The sequence below is a fragment of the Plodia interpunctella genome, chromosome 28, assembly GCF_027563975.2.
Source record: "Plodia interpunctella isolate USDA-ARS_2022_Savannah chromosome 28, ilPloInte3.2, whole genome shotgun sequence".
In the NCBI taxonomy this organism is placed as follows: domain Eukaryota; kingdom Metazoa; phylum Arthropoda; class Insecta; order Lepidoptera; family Pyralidae; genus Plodia; species Plodia interpunctella.
In genome coordinates this window covers 181,448-198,333 of record NC_071321.1, presented here as the reverse complement: position 1 = coordinate 198,333, position 16,886 = coordinate 181,448, and the positions used below count along the sequence as shown (strand labels likewise).

Here is a 16,886-nt window from a genome sequence, read left to right as displayed (position 1 = left end):
CGCAAGTTCGGCGAACTGTTTATGACTGTTTTCTGATAATGTATTATTCGACATTTAAAGTTGATAGCAAATGTATCAAAACCGTATTTTGAAGAACAAATATAGATTAGACACTTAACGACACACACTAAGCCACATAATGTGTACAAGTAACGACAACACACACAACGTACTAACACGTAGAACGTCACTAACGTACACATGCTTTCTCCTTCTCCCATATCGTGTATGCATCGTGTTTAAAAAAACAGAACGCGTGGACGCAATGACGTGCGAAGTGTTTTATGTTTCATGGTATATAATATAACAATCATTTTCATAACTGGTAGGTAAGTATACTTTCCCATTTAACTTCCTTCCGACTTCTTTTGTTTTTCTAAAATATTATTAAGCACACTCATTCCGCAGGATTCTGCTCGTTACATACTTATTACTCATGTCATTATATAGTATCAATCGACTATATTAATTTAATAGTGAGAGAAACCTTTTATTGGCCTTATTATTGAATAAGAATTTGTATTGTATCCATGTGTAAACGCTGTTGGTTTCTTTATTAAATTATAATAAATAATCATGGTGTCCCCCGAGCTACACAACTGCAAATATCTGGGAAAAATATTAAAATAAATATTTGCAACATGAAAATAAACGTACGCCACGGTAGTCATCTATCGATATAAAAACTATCGACATTATTGCAACACAACGCAGTATAGTCCCACACCCCCCTTAAACAAACTAGGGGGAGTGCCCCCACCGTCCCCAAGAGTTAACAACCTCCGACGTCATTCCATTCAACGTGATTAAGTGATCAATATTGCATCCTATTCGCTGCTGCAGCCTCCGCACCGTCGTCGAAGACAGACGGCTACTGTAGGGAGCCTACAACAACATTGTCGCAACATTGTCGCCGAACTCGGACAAATCCGATGCCGGCGCGATGCGTAGTTTGTATTTACCGCAATCAAAAACCAGCAATGTATACTGAAACAGCCAAAGTTTGTCAAACTGGCGACAGAGCCGGCATTAAATTTTTGAAAATTCAGCTGTTATATTCAATTTGTGTCATGTCGTCTGACGTCAATCTTCTTTGAATATTATTGCTCATGTGTCTTGTCGAATCGTACAGTAAACAGTACATCAACGTACTCAAATTCATTGCATACTCGTCGCTATTACCGCGCCATAGAGGTTCATGCAGGGTTGATGTGCTGTTGACTGTACGACATCCACGGGAGGATACGGAATGGTCCTATTTTAGGGCGGAACCACACGCTATGGGCGTTCAGCTACGCAGTCTAGAGTCCGCACCACGCAAGAAGTTCGCAGGTGTGTCGCTACTGTCGCTTAAAACAACAATGTGGCCTATCTGTTATTGATAGTACCTCATATTGCCACGGAACTTCTTTTGTGGTGCTGTCTCTATAAATGCCTACGTCCTACGTCCGACGGATCAACACAGAACAACTTAGATAATGTATATACGACGTACGTCAACCAACGACACAAGCCAGTGTAAAAACCATAGATAAAAGAAAAATATATGTAAAAAATCTATAGCCTATAGTTATAGTAAACATCGGAGCTACAAATTCATCGTTTTTTTTTTCACCAGAGAAAAGAAGCACGACAGCCCTATTTAGCAAAAAGGCCTGACTCCAAGCTAAATTAATATGCTATAAAATATCAAAGGTTGCACGAACCCTAGGAAAGGGTAGGAGAGGAAACACGTGTAGCGATAGCAACGTTATACCAGCTCCACACTGTCGATGAACTCAGACACATGTCGACACGAATGCGTGAACTTTGTGTATTTAGTACGAGTGCGTTTACGCAGCAATGTATACCGAATTGGCCAAGTTTGGTGAACTGTTCGACGACAGTGTGGAGCTGGCATTAGACCTACGCCGATACGCTCTGTTGCGACGACGCAGCACGTTGCAGCTCCGTCGTGCTCCGTTATTTTCTATTATAGTATTGACATTGATTGATTAATGTACGTCGAAACTCCATACAATTTACGTTGTTCTGCGCTGATCCGTCAACGTGACGGAGGACGACAGAGCGCAACGGAACTACATGTTATGTTTCTTCGACGACCTCGGTGGCGCAGTGGTAAAGTGCTTGCCTCTGAACCGAGAGGTCCCGGGTTCGATCCCCGGTCGGGTCATGATGGAAAATGATCTTTTTCTGATTGGCCCGGGTCTTGGATGTTTATCTATATATGTATTTGTTATAAAATATAGTATCGTTGAGTTAGTATCCCATAACACAAGTCTCGAACTTACTCCTAATATATTTATTAGTTATTATTCGACAGCTGCATTAAATATCACGTTTATGACGATGAACTTAATAAAAGTTGTTAAAATTTTAGATATTTGTGATGGTTGAGTTTATTTTTATAATTAAATCGTTGAATGATCCAGCTACCTACATTGTTACGGTCTATGAATTATCATAATGATGCTAAATATGTCTATTTTATCTAGATTATACACATATTTTACAATTCTCTAACCTTGTCAATAGCCTATTGTATTTATTTACCAACCTACATAGGTATAAGCTGTTTAAACCAGTCAAAACCCACGCGGGTTTATTTAGGGAAGCAACATCGAATGGAAAATAGCGCCATCAAATATTAACTAATTCAAGATCACAATAAATTGGTCCCACTGTACCCCTAGTTGTAGCTGTATTGACCTTTGAACCTGACCTTAAGCTTTCACAACTTAAATGCCAACACCAACAGCTTGTACTCGAGAAAAAACACATTTGTTTTTCATTATTCCCTATTACCTACCTAATATCACCTACCTAATATATATAAAAGCACAATCGATTTCAATTAAATTATAATCGATGTTAAGATGATTATGTGATGAAATTTGATTTTTTATACCTAGTTAGTGCACACACACTGATTGTAAAGTCAATGGCCTTCTCTCGACGTGAACAAAGTTTCTACTCATGTCCACCCACTCTTTTCGTTGGTCATTGCATGAATAGAATTGAAAGCACTAAGCAATAATCCAAATACATAATTTGGAAACATTAACTTTTTGTGTTCTCTTTGTTCAAGAAACATAGCTGCACCACCTTGCAGTGAAAAATCGATATTTCGACTGACGTGCCAGCCTGTTTGAAATTCGCGCGAATGACGTCAGCCGATCCGTTGACGTCACTAAACAAGCCGCATGATAGAGAATGATATGTTTGCCTCGTTCTAACATTCGAACGATGAATGAGAATGAGCGGAATGGCGCTACTCGTGTAAGGTTGTGAATCGAGTTTTTTTTTCACACTAAAGTGAATGAAATGAATAAAGCGCCATCAAATATTAACTAATTCAAGATCACAATAAATTGGTCCCACTGTACCCCTAGTTGTAGCTGTATTGACCTTTGAACCTGACCTTAAGCTTTCACAACTTAAATGCCAACACCAACAGCTTGTACTCGAGAAAAAACACATTTGTTTTTCATTATTCCCTATTACCTACCTAATATCACCTACCTAATATATATAAAAGCACAATCGATTTCAATTAAATTATAATCGATGTTAAGATGATTATGTGATGAAATTTGATTTTTTATACCTAGTTAGTGCACACACACTGATTGTAAAGTCAATGGCCTTCTCTCGACGTGAACAAAGTTTCTACTCATGTCCACCCACTCTTTTCGTTGGTCATTGCATGAATAGAATTGAAAGCACTAAGCAATAATCCAAATACATAATTTGGAAACATTAACTTTTTGTGTTCTCTTTGTTCAAGAAACATAGCTGCACCACCTTGCAGTGAAAAATCGATATTTCGACTGACGTGCCAGCCTGTTTGAAATTCGCGCGAATGACGTCAGCCGATCCGTTGACGTCACTAAACAAGCCGCATGATAGAGAATGATATGTTTGCCTCGTTCTAACATTCGAACGATGAATGAGAATGAGCGGAATGGCGCTACTCGTGTAAGGTTGTGAATCGAGTTTTTTTTTCACACTAAAGTGAGGATCAACTCGATCCGAAGGTATTGATAACAAATTACTGATAAGAGAAGCAGATAATAATTTCTGACAAAGCGTGCGATAGTTTTGGATAACGTCAATACTAATTATATTGTTTTGATTACGATTAGACATTCGAAATGATAGTTGATAGTTTAAATTAATGTTTTTGTTAATGAAACTTTAGAGGCCGTCTATGATCGCCCCCAGTCCAATGACGTGAGCGACAGCAGCGCTATCACGGCCGACAGTAGGAACTAATAACAGTAGACAAAAATCGCTCGGCAGATTCGTAAGGTCGGCCGAGTTTTCACGCGATTTTCACGAAAATGGCCTGCAATATAAAGCCGATGCACAAAAGCAAACATTTCCCGATAGACCAGCTCGTGTGTGTCGGTAATTATGAGCTGGAGAAAACGATCGGCACAGGAAATTTCGCTATTGTAAAACTGGCTACACATGTTATTACTAGGAGTAAGGTGCGTACCATTATCGTCCACAGTGAATTTCAGTGGTTAGAGTGTTTTATTTGTGTTTATTTGCTGTTTTATAGTGATAGTGGTCGTCAACTCTATGCCCGAAGTGAGATTTGTGGTTATTAAACAGTGTTGTGTAGGTTTTTTCCACTCGTCGAGCTCGGATGCTGCGCCAGGTTTGCCAAATACACTACTATTAAAGAACTCGTTTATTCCACTGATGGATGAACGAGGGGGCGAGAACGTGTTTGTAAAAAAAATAACATTACTATACAACCAGTTTTGAGCGTACATTGTTTACTATGTGCAGCAGTAGTGACATTACACATCTTTTTTAATCAGTCGTATTATAACTTCGAACTTCAAAATTTCCCTCGATTGAAAAAGTTTTTAAATCGATTGGTTACACCTAGATACCTTACTGGTTGATTTTTTATTTACTTTTTTTTATGGCGATAGTAGAAGTAGAATGGTATTGGCGCGAATTTGTTGTGACCTCCAAAATGTTTTTTGCAACAATTATTGTCAATTGTACTCTTATTCACTCTGTCCTCATAATCAATTATTATGTGCGTCTTCGTATTGGACAGCATGAGCCTGTTAAACTCTCAACTATTTAATCAAATATAAACTTTATGCACAACCACGAGCATGACATAAGTTCAATAAATATGTTATTTTAATTTGTACCTATTATAGCTAGAATATTGCAGATTGCTTAACTACAACATTCCTGCATTTGGAAAATTTGTTAAAGTTTCAAGTCCGATAAGAATCTTACTGGATGCTAAAAGATGATAATATTTTACCAATAATTTAGCCATAATATTCAACCAGTCGAAACTAGTTTTACATCAATATATAGATGTTTATATGGTGCAAACAAAATTCTTATTTTTCTTTGGTAAATAAATATTATTGATATGCGAAAGTTTCGGTTTTGCCAAAAATCACAATTCCATAGACAGAGTCAGACACTAGTAATTTATTTGCAAAAATAACATGTAAATCCTTAATAATATCTGTAAGGAATAAGGTTTTTGGTTTATACATAATACAAGTTTTCATATACTTAAGAAAGATTGGAATTGACCTACATATGACCCCATTTTTTCTTATGAAACATGTAAACATTCTTCCCAGTATTTATTGATGCATTTTGTTAAAAATAATTGGAATGTCAGTTCAAACTTAAGTTAAACATTTATTAACTGCGAAAATAATTGCCTAAAAAGTCTGTTATAATTTATATTCCTGTAATATCATAAAAAGACATGGTAAGATTGTTTACATAATAAGACTTGTAAGAAAAGAGATTTGGTTGACTATAGCCTGATCTGATATATATGCCTTTCCATAGGGACAAATGAAACCAACAAATATTTTTAATGTGTAAATCGCAATACACAATCTTGATTTTTTTAAATCGAAATATGTACCTAGTAGGTTTAAAAATCATTTTCTGTCTACATTATGCAATTGAGTTATTATAAAAAAAAATCATTACATAATTGACTTGTAATGTGTTTTTTTAATGACGTAAGTATATTTTGATAAAAAGTATTACATACTATGATTGTTTTTACTATTTAATTAAATTGTCTAAAAAAGGGTGTACCTATATACAATAATTATGTAAGTTTTATTTTTTCAATCACTGACTTCTAGATAATGATTTTAATCTCTTGCCTAAAATCATACTTTGTACCATTTGTGTGACTTGATTTAATTAATGAAGGAACCAACCTTATAATATTAATGATAACACATGATGTAAAAAAATACATAGGGACATAGGAAGGAAATATTTATATTTTTTATATTATTTTATTATTGAAGGTAGGTATGTACATGTACTGCAGTTAATGCTTAAACCCTATATTTATCCATATTTCTTTAATTTAGTTATTCAAAAAAGGAAAATGTAAAAATAAATACAGTCATTTTTATATAGCTTGTTTAAGTGTCCCACTGCTGGGCAAATACAGACATTAGCAAATAAAAATTGTAAGTATGTATTTCATTCAGACAGTTTGTGATAAAGCAGATAAGATTATTACGAGATGGAATGTGCGAGATTAGACAACTTTGTTATGTATTACTAGGAACTTGACTTTGACAAAACTTAACCTACATATTTTAGAAACATACTTCGATTCTGCAAAGCTACAGGAAGATTTAATGGTTTGCTGCAAATAATATTTCCCACAGACTTAATTAACCTCAAGGGTTTACCAGTTAACTGTCACATCAAAAAAGGTGTCTCAACTGGGTGATATGGCCCCAGATTGGGAGGACTGATAAACCGGTGCAACCAGGAATAATAAAAATAAAATAGATATACATACAAAATGGTTTGTAGGTATGTAACTATTACTGAAACAATTCTTGGAGCAAACTTATAAATTAAAAAAATATACATTGAAATGCACATTTTTTAAATATATTGTAAACACATTATTTTATTAATTATTATGAGATTTTAATATTTTATAAATAAGTAAAATTAACATGTTTTGTTAGGTACCTTTTGTTTGTTAAATTCAACACAACCTGAAATAGAACTAAAAAATATATTATAATAATTGGAATTATTGGAATACTTACTTCCTTACTTCTTTATTTATTATTCTTTATTTATTTCTCATTTATCTTCCTTAATTATTGGAATAATTATTAATAATAGTACTAAAAACGATAGATCCCATAATAACAGATTTTATTCAAGTCATCCAATATTTATGTAGGGTAGATACATAAAAATCGTTAATATATCCCATATAATTTGCATAACTATGCAACATTACAAAAATTTTATGTAATTATAGAGTATATAATAATAATATAAATTTTATGTAATTATACCTAACTAAATAAAAAAGTTATAATGCCAAAAAATAATTGATGCCGCAGAAATTGGATGACAAAATATATTTATTGCCCAACAATATAAAAAAAACTTATGAGCATGACATCTTTTTGTATACCTGTTGACCTGCTATGTTTCAAGCATGGATTTAGTAGGTGCTATGGAGTACCTACTAATTCCATGGTTTGAAGCGAATAAACATTTTTAATTCATTCGTTCAAAACTTGTCTTCATAATTGAATAAAACATTATTAATACAAGTTTATATCCAAAGTCACCAATACATACTTCTAAACTATCCATACTAATATTATAAAGAAAAAAATACTTGTATGTATTTTTGTCTGTAATTAATATTAACTCAAAATTTACTGTGTGATTATGATGAAATTAGGCACAGAAATAGAAGAAAACTTCAGATAAGAATAGCTAAGGCTAAGTAATTTTTCAATATGGTTTCACCGAGCACAGCAGGGACGTGAAGCTGATAATGTTTGATATAATTTTTATGTTTGAATATACCTAGATGATTGTTTTGTAGATGGTGCAATAAAGAATTCATCTAAGTACCTACTTCTAAGTATCTATTGAATGGGAAGTTCCTAAATCCATTGGAAAATAAGCCCGCTTCTATAAATATTCCTGTTTATGTTTCCAGGGGATCTCATCTTGACAAACAAACCGAAAAGTCGCCAAGCCAATTATTATTGTTTTCATTAACAATATTGTTTTTCATTGACGACAGTTCCAGAATTATTTATTGCTCTTGTTGATTGATTCATTGGATTCAATGCTGCTTTACCCCCTGCGCAGATTGTAAAAGTCAATCAAGGGAAAGTGCTATAATCTGGATAGACTAGATATTATATTACATTCAGTAATACACTACATAATTGTGAAAACTTACAAATATCCGTTGAGGAGTTTATTCCGTTCATACAGATAGGCAGAGATACAGACGAGACAGGGGCCTCTTTATATTAAACTAGCTTTTGCCTGCAACTTCGCCCGCGTGAATTTCCCACGGATACGGATTCTCTATTTTTCAAAATATATGTAGGTAGGTACATGCAAAATTTCAAGAAGATTGGTTAAGTAGATAGAGCGTGAAGAGGTAACAAACTTACTTTCGCATTTATAATATTAGTTAAAATAATTACGATTAGAATAGTTAGGTTAATTAGTTTATAACCTATCCTAATGGTTATTAAAAATAACTGCGTCACAGTTCCAACTAGGTTTAATTTCTAAACATGTCGAAGACTCGAAGTGAAGAAAAAGGAGGAAATTGGATCCCGGGCTCCGAAATTTTAATGCTGTGGAAGTTACTTGGAAAACATTCAGATTGGAGAGAGACCGCAATAATAATTGGATACAGAATACCTGGTCGCGCGTTTACGTAACTACCTACCTACTTAAAAAAGGTAAACAATGATATAGGTATAAACAAATGTCATTTATTGAAATACACGGACCCAAGGATTCTGGGCGTCACAGCAGAAATTCAAATTGGAGGTAATTAGAGTAAGATAGTAATTTAGCGACAAAGTTTCCAGTAATTAGACCTTCGCAGGTACGTTTTCTCTTCTGTGATAAAAACTGAGAAAAAAAATCTATCGACAACACTAGAAGTGACCGTTGTAGAAAAAAAAAACTGTTGATCAAATGTTATACTACAATGGTAGTTTTTGTCTTCACAAGGCTGTTCTCAAGGAGGGTTATTGACTTTTCTAAGCTGTAGTGAAGGTAAGCAACGTTAGCTGTAGTCGGAAAACAGACGGGGTTGCTGCTCGAATCTATGAATCTAAATACTTTTTACATATACATAGCTCTTATAATACGTAATTAGTTAATTAAATTATTATATGTTGTCGCTAACATTGGTGTCAGAATTTATTCAAGTCACATAAAACATGACTTTTATGATTACCGCCATCTAGTCACAAGAAGTATACACATTTGTGAACTAAATGCTACCAGTGGCTGGGCTGGGCAGGTTCACGATGTTTTCCTTCACTTGAAACAAGTGTATAAATAAATAAAAAAGCCGCTATGGTACATGAGTCAGATCAGATTGGTATACAAACTCACGTGGCATAAGCAGGATTGAAACCTGGAACTTTTCGACCACTGGCCGTCTCAACCACTGGTCAGTAGTTAATAAGACTGCCTGTGAAAAGCCAAGGACCGCTTTAAAATAAAATAGATGTTGCCCGGGGCTTCGCTCCCGTGGTAATTTTGAGTTAAAATATCAATAGCAGTCTTGGATAATGTAGCTGCCGAATGGTGAAAGAACTTTAAAAATCGATTCGGTAGTTTATGAGATTACCCCGCCTTAAACATACAAACTCGCTCACGCTTACCTTTTTATAATAATAGTATAGATATTAGATTATAGTATAGATGATAGATTTATAAGTCTAAAGGCGGGTCGCTAGGTACTTTGAAGCTAATGTTTCCCCAATTTTTGTGGTCATAAGCTCAATATGTAGCCGTTAAAATTTATTATTATACTTTCAGAATTGAAAAACTTCGCTTTGTGTTTCTTTCAAAGTTTGCAAGCTTTTGTATAGAACGCGGAAGTAGCTAGAAATGAAACAAAACCGCAGGGACGAGGCTCCTACTACTGTAATCAGACGACGCGACGAAACTGCGTAGTGTGTGTCACGTGAAGGTTCTTTTGAACTGTCTGCTGCCACTAGATGGCGGTACATTCCTAAAAGTAATAATTACCCCAAAACCGATAAATTCTTGTTATCCTTAACATTCCTTAACGAGGGTCTTTTTGTGTAGTAAACTTGAGTTTTTAAAGATTTTTCGCGTTTGCAAATGACTTCGTGTGACATAATAAAATACAATTAAGAAAACAACAGTACGGAACGCTAAAAATAATCCTTTTTTAGGGTACCGTACCCAAAAGACACAACACTCTCAGTAACTAGACACTGAAATATTAGTCGCTATTATCTCGAACTTCGTTTACGTCATCAACTCGACCGTTACACCGTAGTACTGCTTCAAGACACATTACAATATTTCAAAGGTTTCTAGTATAAAGTTTAAATGTATCCTGACAGACTGAAACCTAACCAACTTGATAATAAAAATAACAACTTCACGAAAAAAAAAATGTATTTTTAAAACTTTTTCTTTGAGAATACTTATAACCCCTTCTTCCACCGTCAGAAAGTTGCTGAAAGTTAGTCCAATCAATTTAAGAAGGAATAGGTTTCTTGTCGATATCGTGTTTTTCATTCTGCTCTGTCCCCAGCCATAGATGGTACCTCCCTATACGAGACGAGCTTCGCCTTGTCTTTTATTTCATCTATGATTGCACTTCTTGGTTTTCTTCTCCGTCTTCTAGCTTCAATTTTCCTTCGAGGCAAAACAACATGCTTGTCTTAAAACAATAATGATTTGCTCACAGGAACCTATTTTATAAAAGTTTCCCTAAAAAGAAAACATTGAGAATTGAACGTAGGTGTGATTGCCTATCAGCTGTCAAAAGGTTCTAACTTAATCGCCTTGGACAACATCCATCCATCCAAACACACGCCACGCTGAAGAGCACATCCACAGTTGAAAGTTGGGATTGTTATTTTGCGGTACTATATTTTATGATAAACTATCTGCGCCCTGGGGCTTCGCTCTCGTGGGAATTTCGGGATAAAAAATACCATATGTGCTTTTTCAGGTTATATTCTACCTGTGTATCAAAATTTCATAACAATCGGTCCTTTATATGCACTTTTTAATATGTGCTTTTTCAGGTTATATTCTACCTGTGTATCAAAATTTCATAACAATCGGTCCACTAGATTACGTGAAAGAGTAGGTAACATACATACATCCTCACAAAGCCGCATGGCGCCAGAAAAATGGACCAGAAGTGTGTCCGCTTGGGTCCCGACTGATGGGAAAGATCGGAAGGGAAGCCGAAGGTCCGTGGTCTGAGGAACTCTCGGTCTTCGATACGAGATGGCAACAACTGACGAAGTATAGAAGTGGTTGGAAACAGAAACCTGGCGTTTGTCCAGCAGGTGGGACCTCATAGCTACTACATAAAAAAGCGGCCAAGTGCGAGTCGGATTCGCCCATGAAAGGTTCTGTAGCAAAAATTAAAGAATTTTACTTTCAATTCTAAATATGGGGACCCCCAAAATTTTATGTTTTTTTTTTCTATTTTTGTGTAAAATCTCAATGCGGTTCACAGAATACATCTACTTACCAAGTTACGGATGGACGGACGGACAGACATAACGAATCTATAAGGGTTCCTTTCTTGTCATTTGGCTACGGAACCATAAAAACTATGTTTTATTGTAAAAATAAATTACTTCTATATTTTGTTTATTGCAGACGTCATCAGTATAACTGTGACGTTTGACCTAAGTATTTGTCCACACCGCGCTAACGTCATACCGCGAGGTCAGGATATCGACCTAACAGGGAAACGTGCCGAAAGTGAACTTCGCTATCCTATCTGTAGCTGTAGAAGTGAGCCCAGCCACAGTGGTGTCCATAATGTGTCTGTAAATTTTCGAGAATGCACGCATACGTTCTGGGGAATTACCGAGTATTAATATTATAGGTTACTAGATGTTGCCCGCGGCGTTACGTTTGCCTGCATAATTTTCCCACAGGAACCCTTTGTCTTTCTCCATACTTCAATTTACATGTATGCAATATTTCAAGAAGATTTATTTATTTATTTCACCAAACTTAACCTGCCATTACAGAAAACATATTCCAATACGACAGGTTAACCTTTTACATTATCTATGTATAACATGTGATATTTAAAGACGTTATTGTGAATTCATTCAGAGAACAGGAGAAAATATTAATTTCATTAATATATCTCTATCTACTCAACAAATATTCTTGAAGTGAAGCGATGAAATATCGTGAAGAGACACAAAATTACTTTCGCATTTATCATATTCGTTAGGACTAGGTTTAGACGTCCAAATGTAGGTCTAGCCGCACTTTGGAGTTTAGCTGTGGGTAATAAATATTGCGTAGTTAGTATGAGCGCTTCTATTTAGCGCGATGAAAAGCCAGCAATGTATGCCGAATCAGTGAAAGTTCGGCGAACTTTTCCGCGACAGTGTGGAGCCGGCATTAGGTGATATCGGCGATGTCGCCCTAACAGCTGATCGTAAAAGCACGACCCGAGTGTTGCCTTGACCCGCACTCAATGTCGATGGAGTTTTGCTTCTAGTATAATGCCAGCTCCACACTGTCGCCAAATTCGGACACATGCCGATGGGAATTCGCGAATATTGCGTAGTTAGTATGAGGGATTTTATTTACCGCAATGAAAAGCCAGCAATGTATACAGAATCCGCTAAAGTTTGGCACACTGTTCAACGACAGTGCGCGGAAAAACGCAAAGTAAGACGTTTTGACGGTGCAACTCACCCGGATGTTGACTGATTTTTAATTTACTAAGAGCCATGCCCCATTGCTCCTTTGCGCTCTCGTTGTTTTGACGTCCGTCGACGGCTAACCCGTAAATGTATGGAGTTTCGACGTACGATAACGCACGTCAGTGTCAAAATCTATAGAAAACAACTTAGTACAACGGAGCTGCAACATGCTACGTGGCAAAAATTGCATGGCTTTAAATTGCACGACAAATTACGAAACGCAAGCCGATGAAATAACTAAGGAATTATTAGATTTAAAATATTTTTCTGTCCATTTATTACCGGTTTTTATCAATAGTATAGTAATATAAACACATTTTTGATCACCAATCCAATGACCGACCATTGTGAGAGTGGGACCTAACCGCCAGTGTCACAGGCCGAGCGCGCTAACTACTGCGCCATTGAGCCCTGAAACTTTACCAGAAACATGCAGCTGTATGAACATTACTAACATTCAGATTGGTATACAAAATCGGGATCCCTTTTTTCACATAAATATTTTATCCTAATTTTAGCATAACGAGTTAGGCATAATAATATTTTGACATAATTGTTTTTTGCATACCTTTTCGATAAGCATAATTATAGTTTAGGCTAATGTATTTTGATTTGCATAAAGCTATAGTGTAGCAGTAGGCTGGAGTGCGGCGTGGCGGCCCTCGGGCCACCCATAAGCCGCCAATATGCTTTAGAATATAATGCTTAAAAATTGTTATGCTTATGGTAGGTACCATTACCATACAAACATTATGCCAAATTAATATTGTGCGTAATGATTATTATGATAAGTAAAAGTATGCCGTGTTAAATTATGACAAAATTGTATACATAGGGACTACAAAATCGTGGAGGATTTAATTCTGTGAAATTTATACCATCGGCCTCCTAGCCAGGGTCGCTGGCTAAGGTCGGTGGAGACTTTGATAAATCTGTTGCATTCAGCCCTGAGTAACGAAGGTCTTGTTCTACGCGGAATAATAGCAAGACCTCAGTTTGTAAAGTGAAGAAAACAAATGAGGGCGCTGTCTCCTGTCGTCTGGCGACACTGGGTGTTTATCGACCAATCTTGACCATTCAAATTCAAAATTCTTTATTCAATTTAGGATGATATACATCACTTATTGACGTCAAAAAATTACTTAAACTAAGTCTACTGCCGACTTCCAAAGCGCAGGTGAAGAAGAAGCGGCGCAACAAACTTCACCGCAGCCTTTTCTCCAAGGACGTCAATTAACAAATATAGGTCTTATACTCGTATATATAATAAAATTAGGAGGACGAATTTACATCATTCTTAAAAATGACAAAATTTAAATGAATAAATAAAATTTAAAAAAAAGTTGCTTTTTTTTTCTATTTGGTATTGCAATGCCAAAAAAAGTAGTTCGTTAAAAATCAGCTTCTTTCATTTTCTTAATCAACTTTGGTTATGTAATTTATATTTACTTTCAAAAATACGTGTCACACATTCAGACTACTAGCTTAGTATTACTACTACTACCTTTTGCCTGCAGCTTCGCCTGTGTGAATCTCTGCGAAAGTGGAACAACACATGATTCTCATACACCATTATAGTCATTTTGGGATTAATATTTGAAAAAATATGTTTGAACAGGGTTCTTTGACTACACACTGTTCAAATGAGTTTCTTTCGGCATTTCTTCTCAGCAGTGGTCGTTCCGAAATGCCAGTAGTTTGTAGCTTGTGAGAAATAACTATAAATATAAAGATTGACGAGAAAAAGTGCCTGCGAAAGTCTAATTTCTGAATAAATGATTTTATTTGAATTTGAACTACATGTCTACCAAAGTTCATAAAAATCGGTCTAGCGGTTAAGCTGTGAAAGCCAAATAGACATACAGACTTCCGCATTTATAATATTAGTTATGGACGTGTGCGACATCTAGTATTTTACAACCAATTTATATTCCCAAATAGGAATATATTATATTCAGGAATATATTCCTAAATAGGAGCACATAGGCAAACACGCGATAACTTGCGCGCGTTTTGATGTTTTGTGTGTTAATAATACATACACGTACATAACATAGTATGTATCATTTTATGAAATAAAGTAACTTCCCGCTGTCTGACCCTATGTATGCTTAGATTTTTACAAACTATACGCAACGGATTTAGATGCGGGATTTTATAATAGACTAGCTTTTGCCCACAACTTCGTATGTGAGTAAAAATCCGTTTCCCTTCCCTTCGTAATCCCTTCTTGGTGCTCCCCTACACTGTCCTAGGAACCCACACACCAAATTTCAGCTTTCTACGTCCAGTTTCGACTGTGCCTTGTCTGTCAGTCAGTCAGTCACTCAGTATCGCAAGAGTTTTATATAAATAGGGTGGTTCAAGAAGAAGGATCTGGTTTTACCCGAGCAAAGTCGGGACAGGCCGCTTGTAAATAAATAAAAGACTATTTTCAATATTATTTTATTCACGATATCTGTTTGTCTGTTACAGGTCGCAATAAAAATAATAGACAAATCGCGTCTAGACGAGGACAATCTCAGGAAAACATTTCGGGAAATTGCCATTATGAAGAGACTGAGACATCCGCACATAGTTAGGTTATATCAGGTTGGTTTGCATCATTTATTCATTCAAAATTCTTAATTCAAGTTTTGGATGATACACATCACTTATTGGCGTCAAAAAATTTATTAAAAACTAAGTTTACCGCCGAGTTCTAAATCGCGTGAAGAAGAAGCGACGCAACAAACTTCACCGTAGCCTTTTATCCGCGGCTCTATATGTCTTTGTCACTCTCTAATATCCACATGTTCCCAGTTTCGTTCTCATCTGAACGTGTTCCCTCATCTGGTCGCTTCCTCAGCCATTGAGCGTCGGAGCCCAGGGTCCGCTTTCCTACTTTTACTTTTGTTCATGTGTTTGCACTCCTATGTCCTGTTCTTCAGTCCTGTCATGTTTCATAACAGTTAATTAATTATCCCTGCTCTTTGACTTGTCAATACAGTTATGGAAAATTATAAATTTATTGTGGAATTAACTAAGAGGCCGGGACATACGTAAATTCTAACTCGTAATAAGCACGCGTGCGCACACACGTTATTAATATATATTTGTGTATTTTCAGGTTATGGAAAGCAGTCACACAATATATTTAGTTACAGAATACGCGCCAAATGGTGAAATATTTGGTGAGTATTTAATATACTATAGAGATATTATAATAACATTTACATTATATAAACAATATGTTGCATGCGGCTCCGCCCGCGGCAAAGAGTAGTCTATGATACTGTCCAGCTCTCCAACTATCACCGCACCAAAAATCACCTCAATCCGTTGCTCCGTTCGAACGTGAAAGACAGACAAACAAACAAACTTTCACTTGTAAATTATCATGAATATAGTATGTAATATAATATAATATCAATTTTACAGATCACCTAGTCTCCCGCGGCCGAATGCCGGAATCGGAAGCGGCACACGCCTTCGCGCAAATGGTGGCAGCGGTGGGATACTGCCACGCGAACGGCGTCGTGCACAGGGATCTCAAGGCGGAGAACCTGCTGCTCGACAGCAATATGAATATTAAGGTATATCTGTTCTGTCATCTGTTTGACATCTTCTTCTTCGTATATGATTTACAGAGCAGTAGTGGTCAGGCGTGTTGTTTGGAGACACGCGGCGCTGTAGCTATTCAACTCTCCAATTCCATCGAATCTGTTCGATAGTAGCAGCTTAATATGCTAAATAAGTTTCTCATTACTTAAAATTTCTACTTAATGTTTCATTTTTAATTTTAAAATATGTTATTGTCAGACAGTGGGCATTTCGTGTTTTTATTTTGGAGTTTTTGAACCCATTTTTAAAAAAATCTTAACGTCATATTATATAATTATGCGCCGACTTCATTTAAAATATGTTTTAGTAAGACACAAAATGTCCAATAATAATACCAGGATTATTAAATGTCTAAGATTGTCAAATGGTGGCAGCGGTGGGATGTCACGGGAACGGAGTCTGAAATATCTTTCCTTTGTGACGGTCGAACACATCACCTCGCTCCCGCTATAACGCAGGTCTATGCCCCATTGCTCAGTCGTACTACGTTGA

General features: G+C 36.0%; 1 protein-coding gene across 5 annotated transcripts in view; it reads left to right on the top strand.

The window, feature by feature from the left end:
• The first annotated feature begins 4,128 nt into the window (after positions 1 to 4,128).
• Positions 4,129 to 16,886, top strand: part of Sik3 (Salt-inducible kinase 3) — a 39,626-nt gene continuing 26,868 nt past the window's right edge. For 2 of the 5 annotated variants that reach the window (XM_053765766.2, XM_053765764.1), the window contains exons 1-4: positions 4,129 to 4,493; positions 15,267 to 15,383; positions 15,901 to 15,964; positions 16,212 to 16,366. In XM_053765766.2, the coding sequence (XP_053621741.1) occupies positions 4,344 to 4,493; positions 15,267 to 15,383; positions 15,901 to 15,964; positions 16,212 to 16,366 (486 nt within the window). In that variant the 5' untranslated portion in view covers positions 4,129 to 4,343. The other 3 variants (XM_053765765.2, XM_053765768.1, XM_053765767.1) reach the window with 2 other exon arrangements.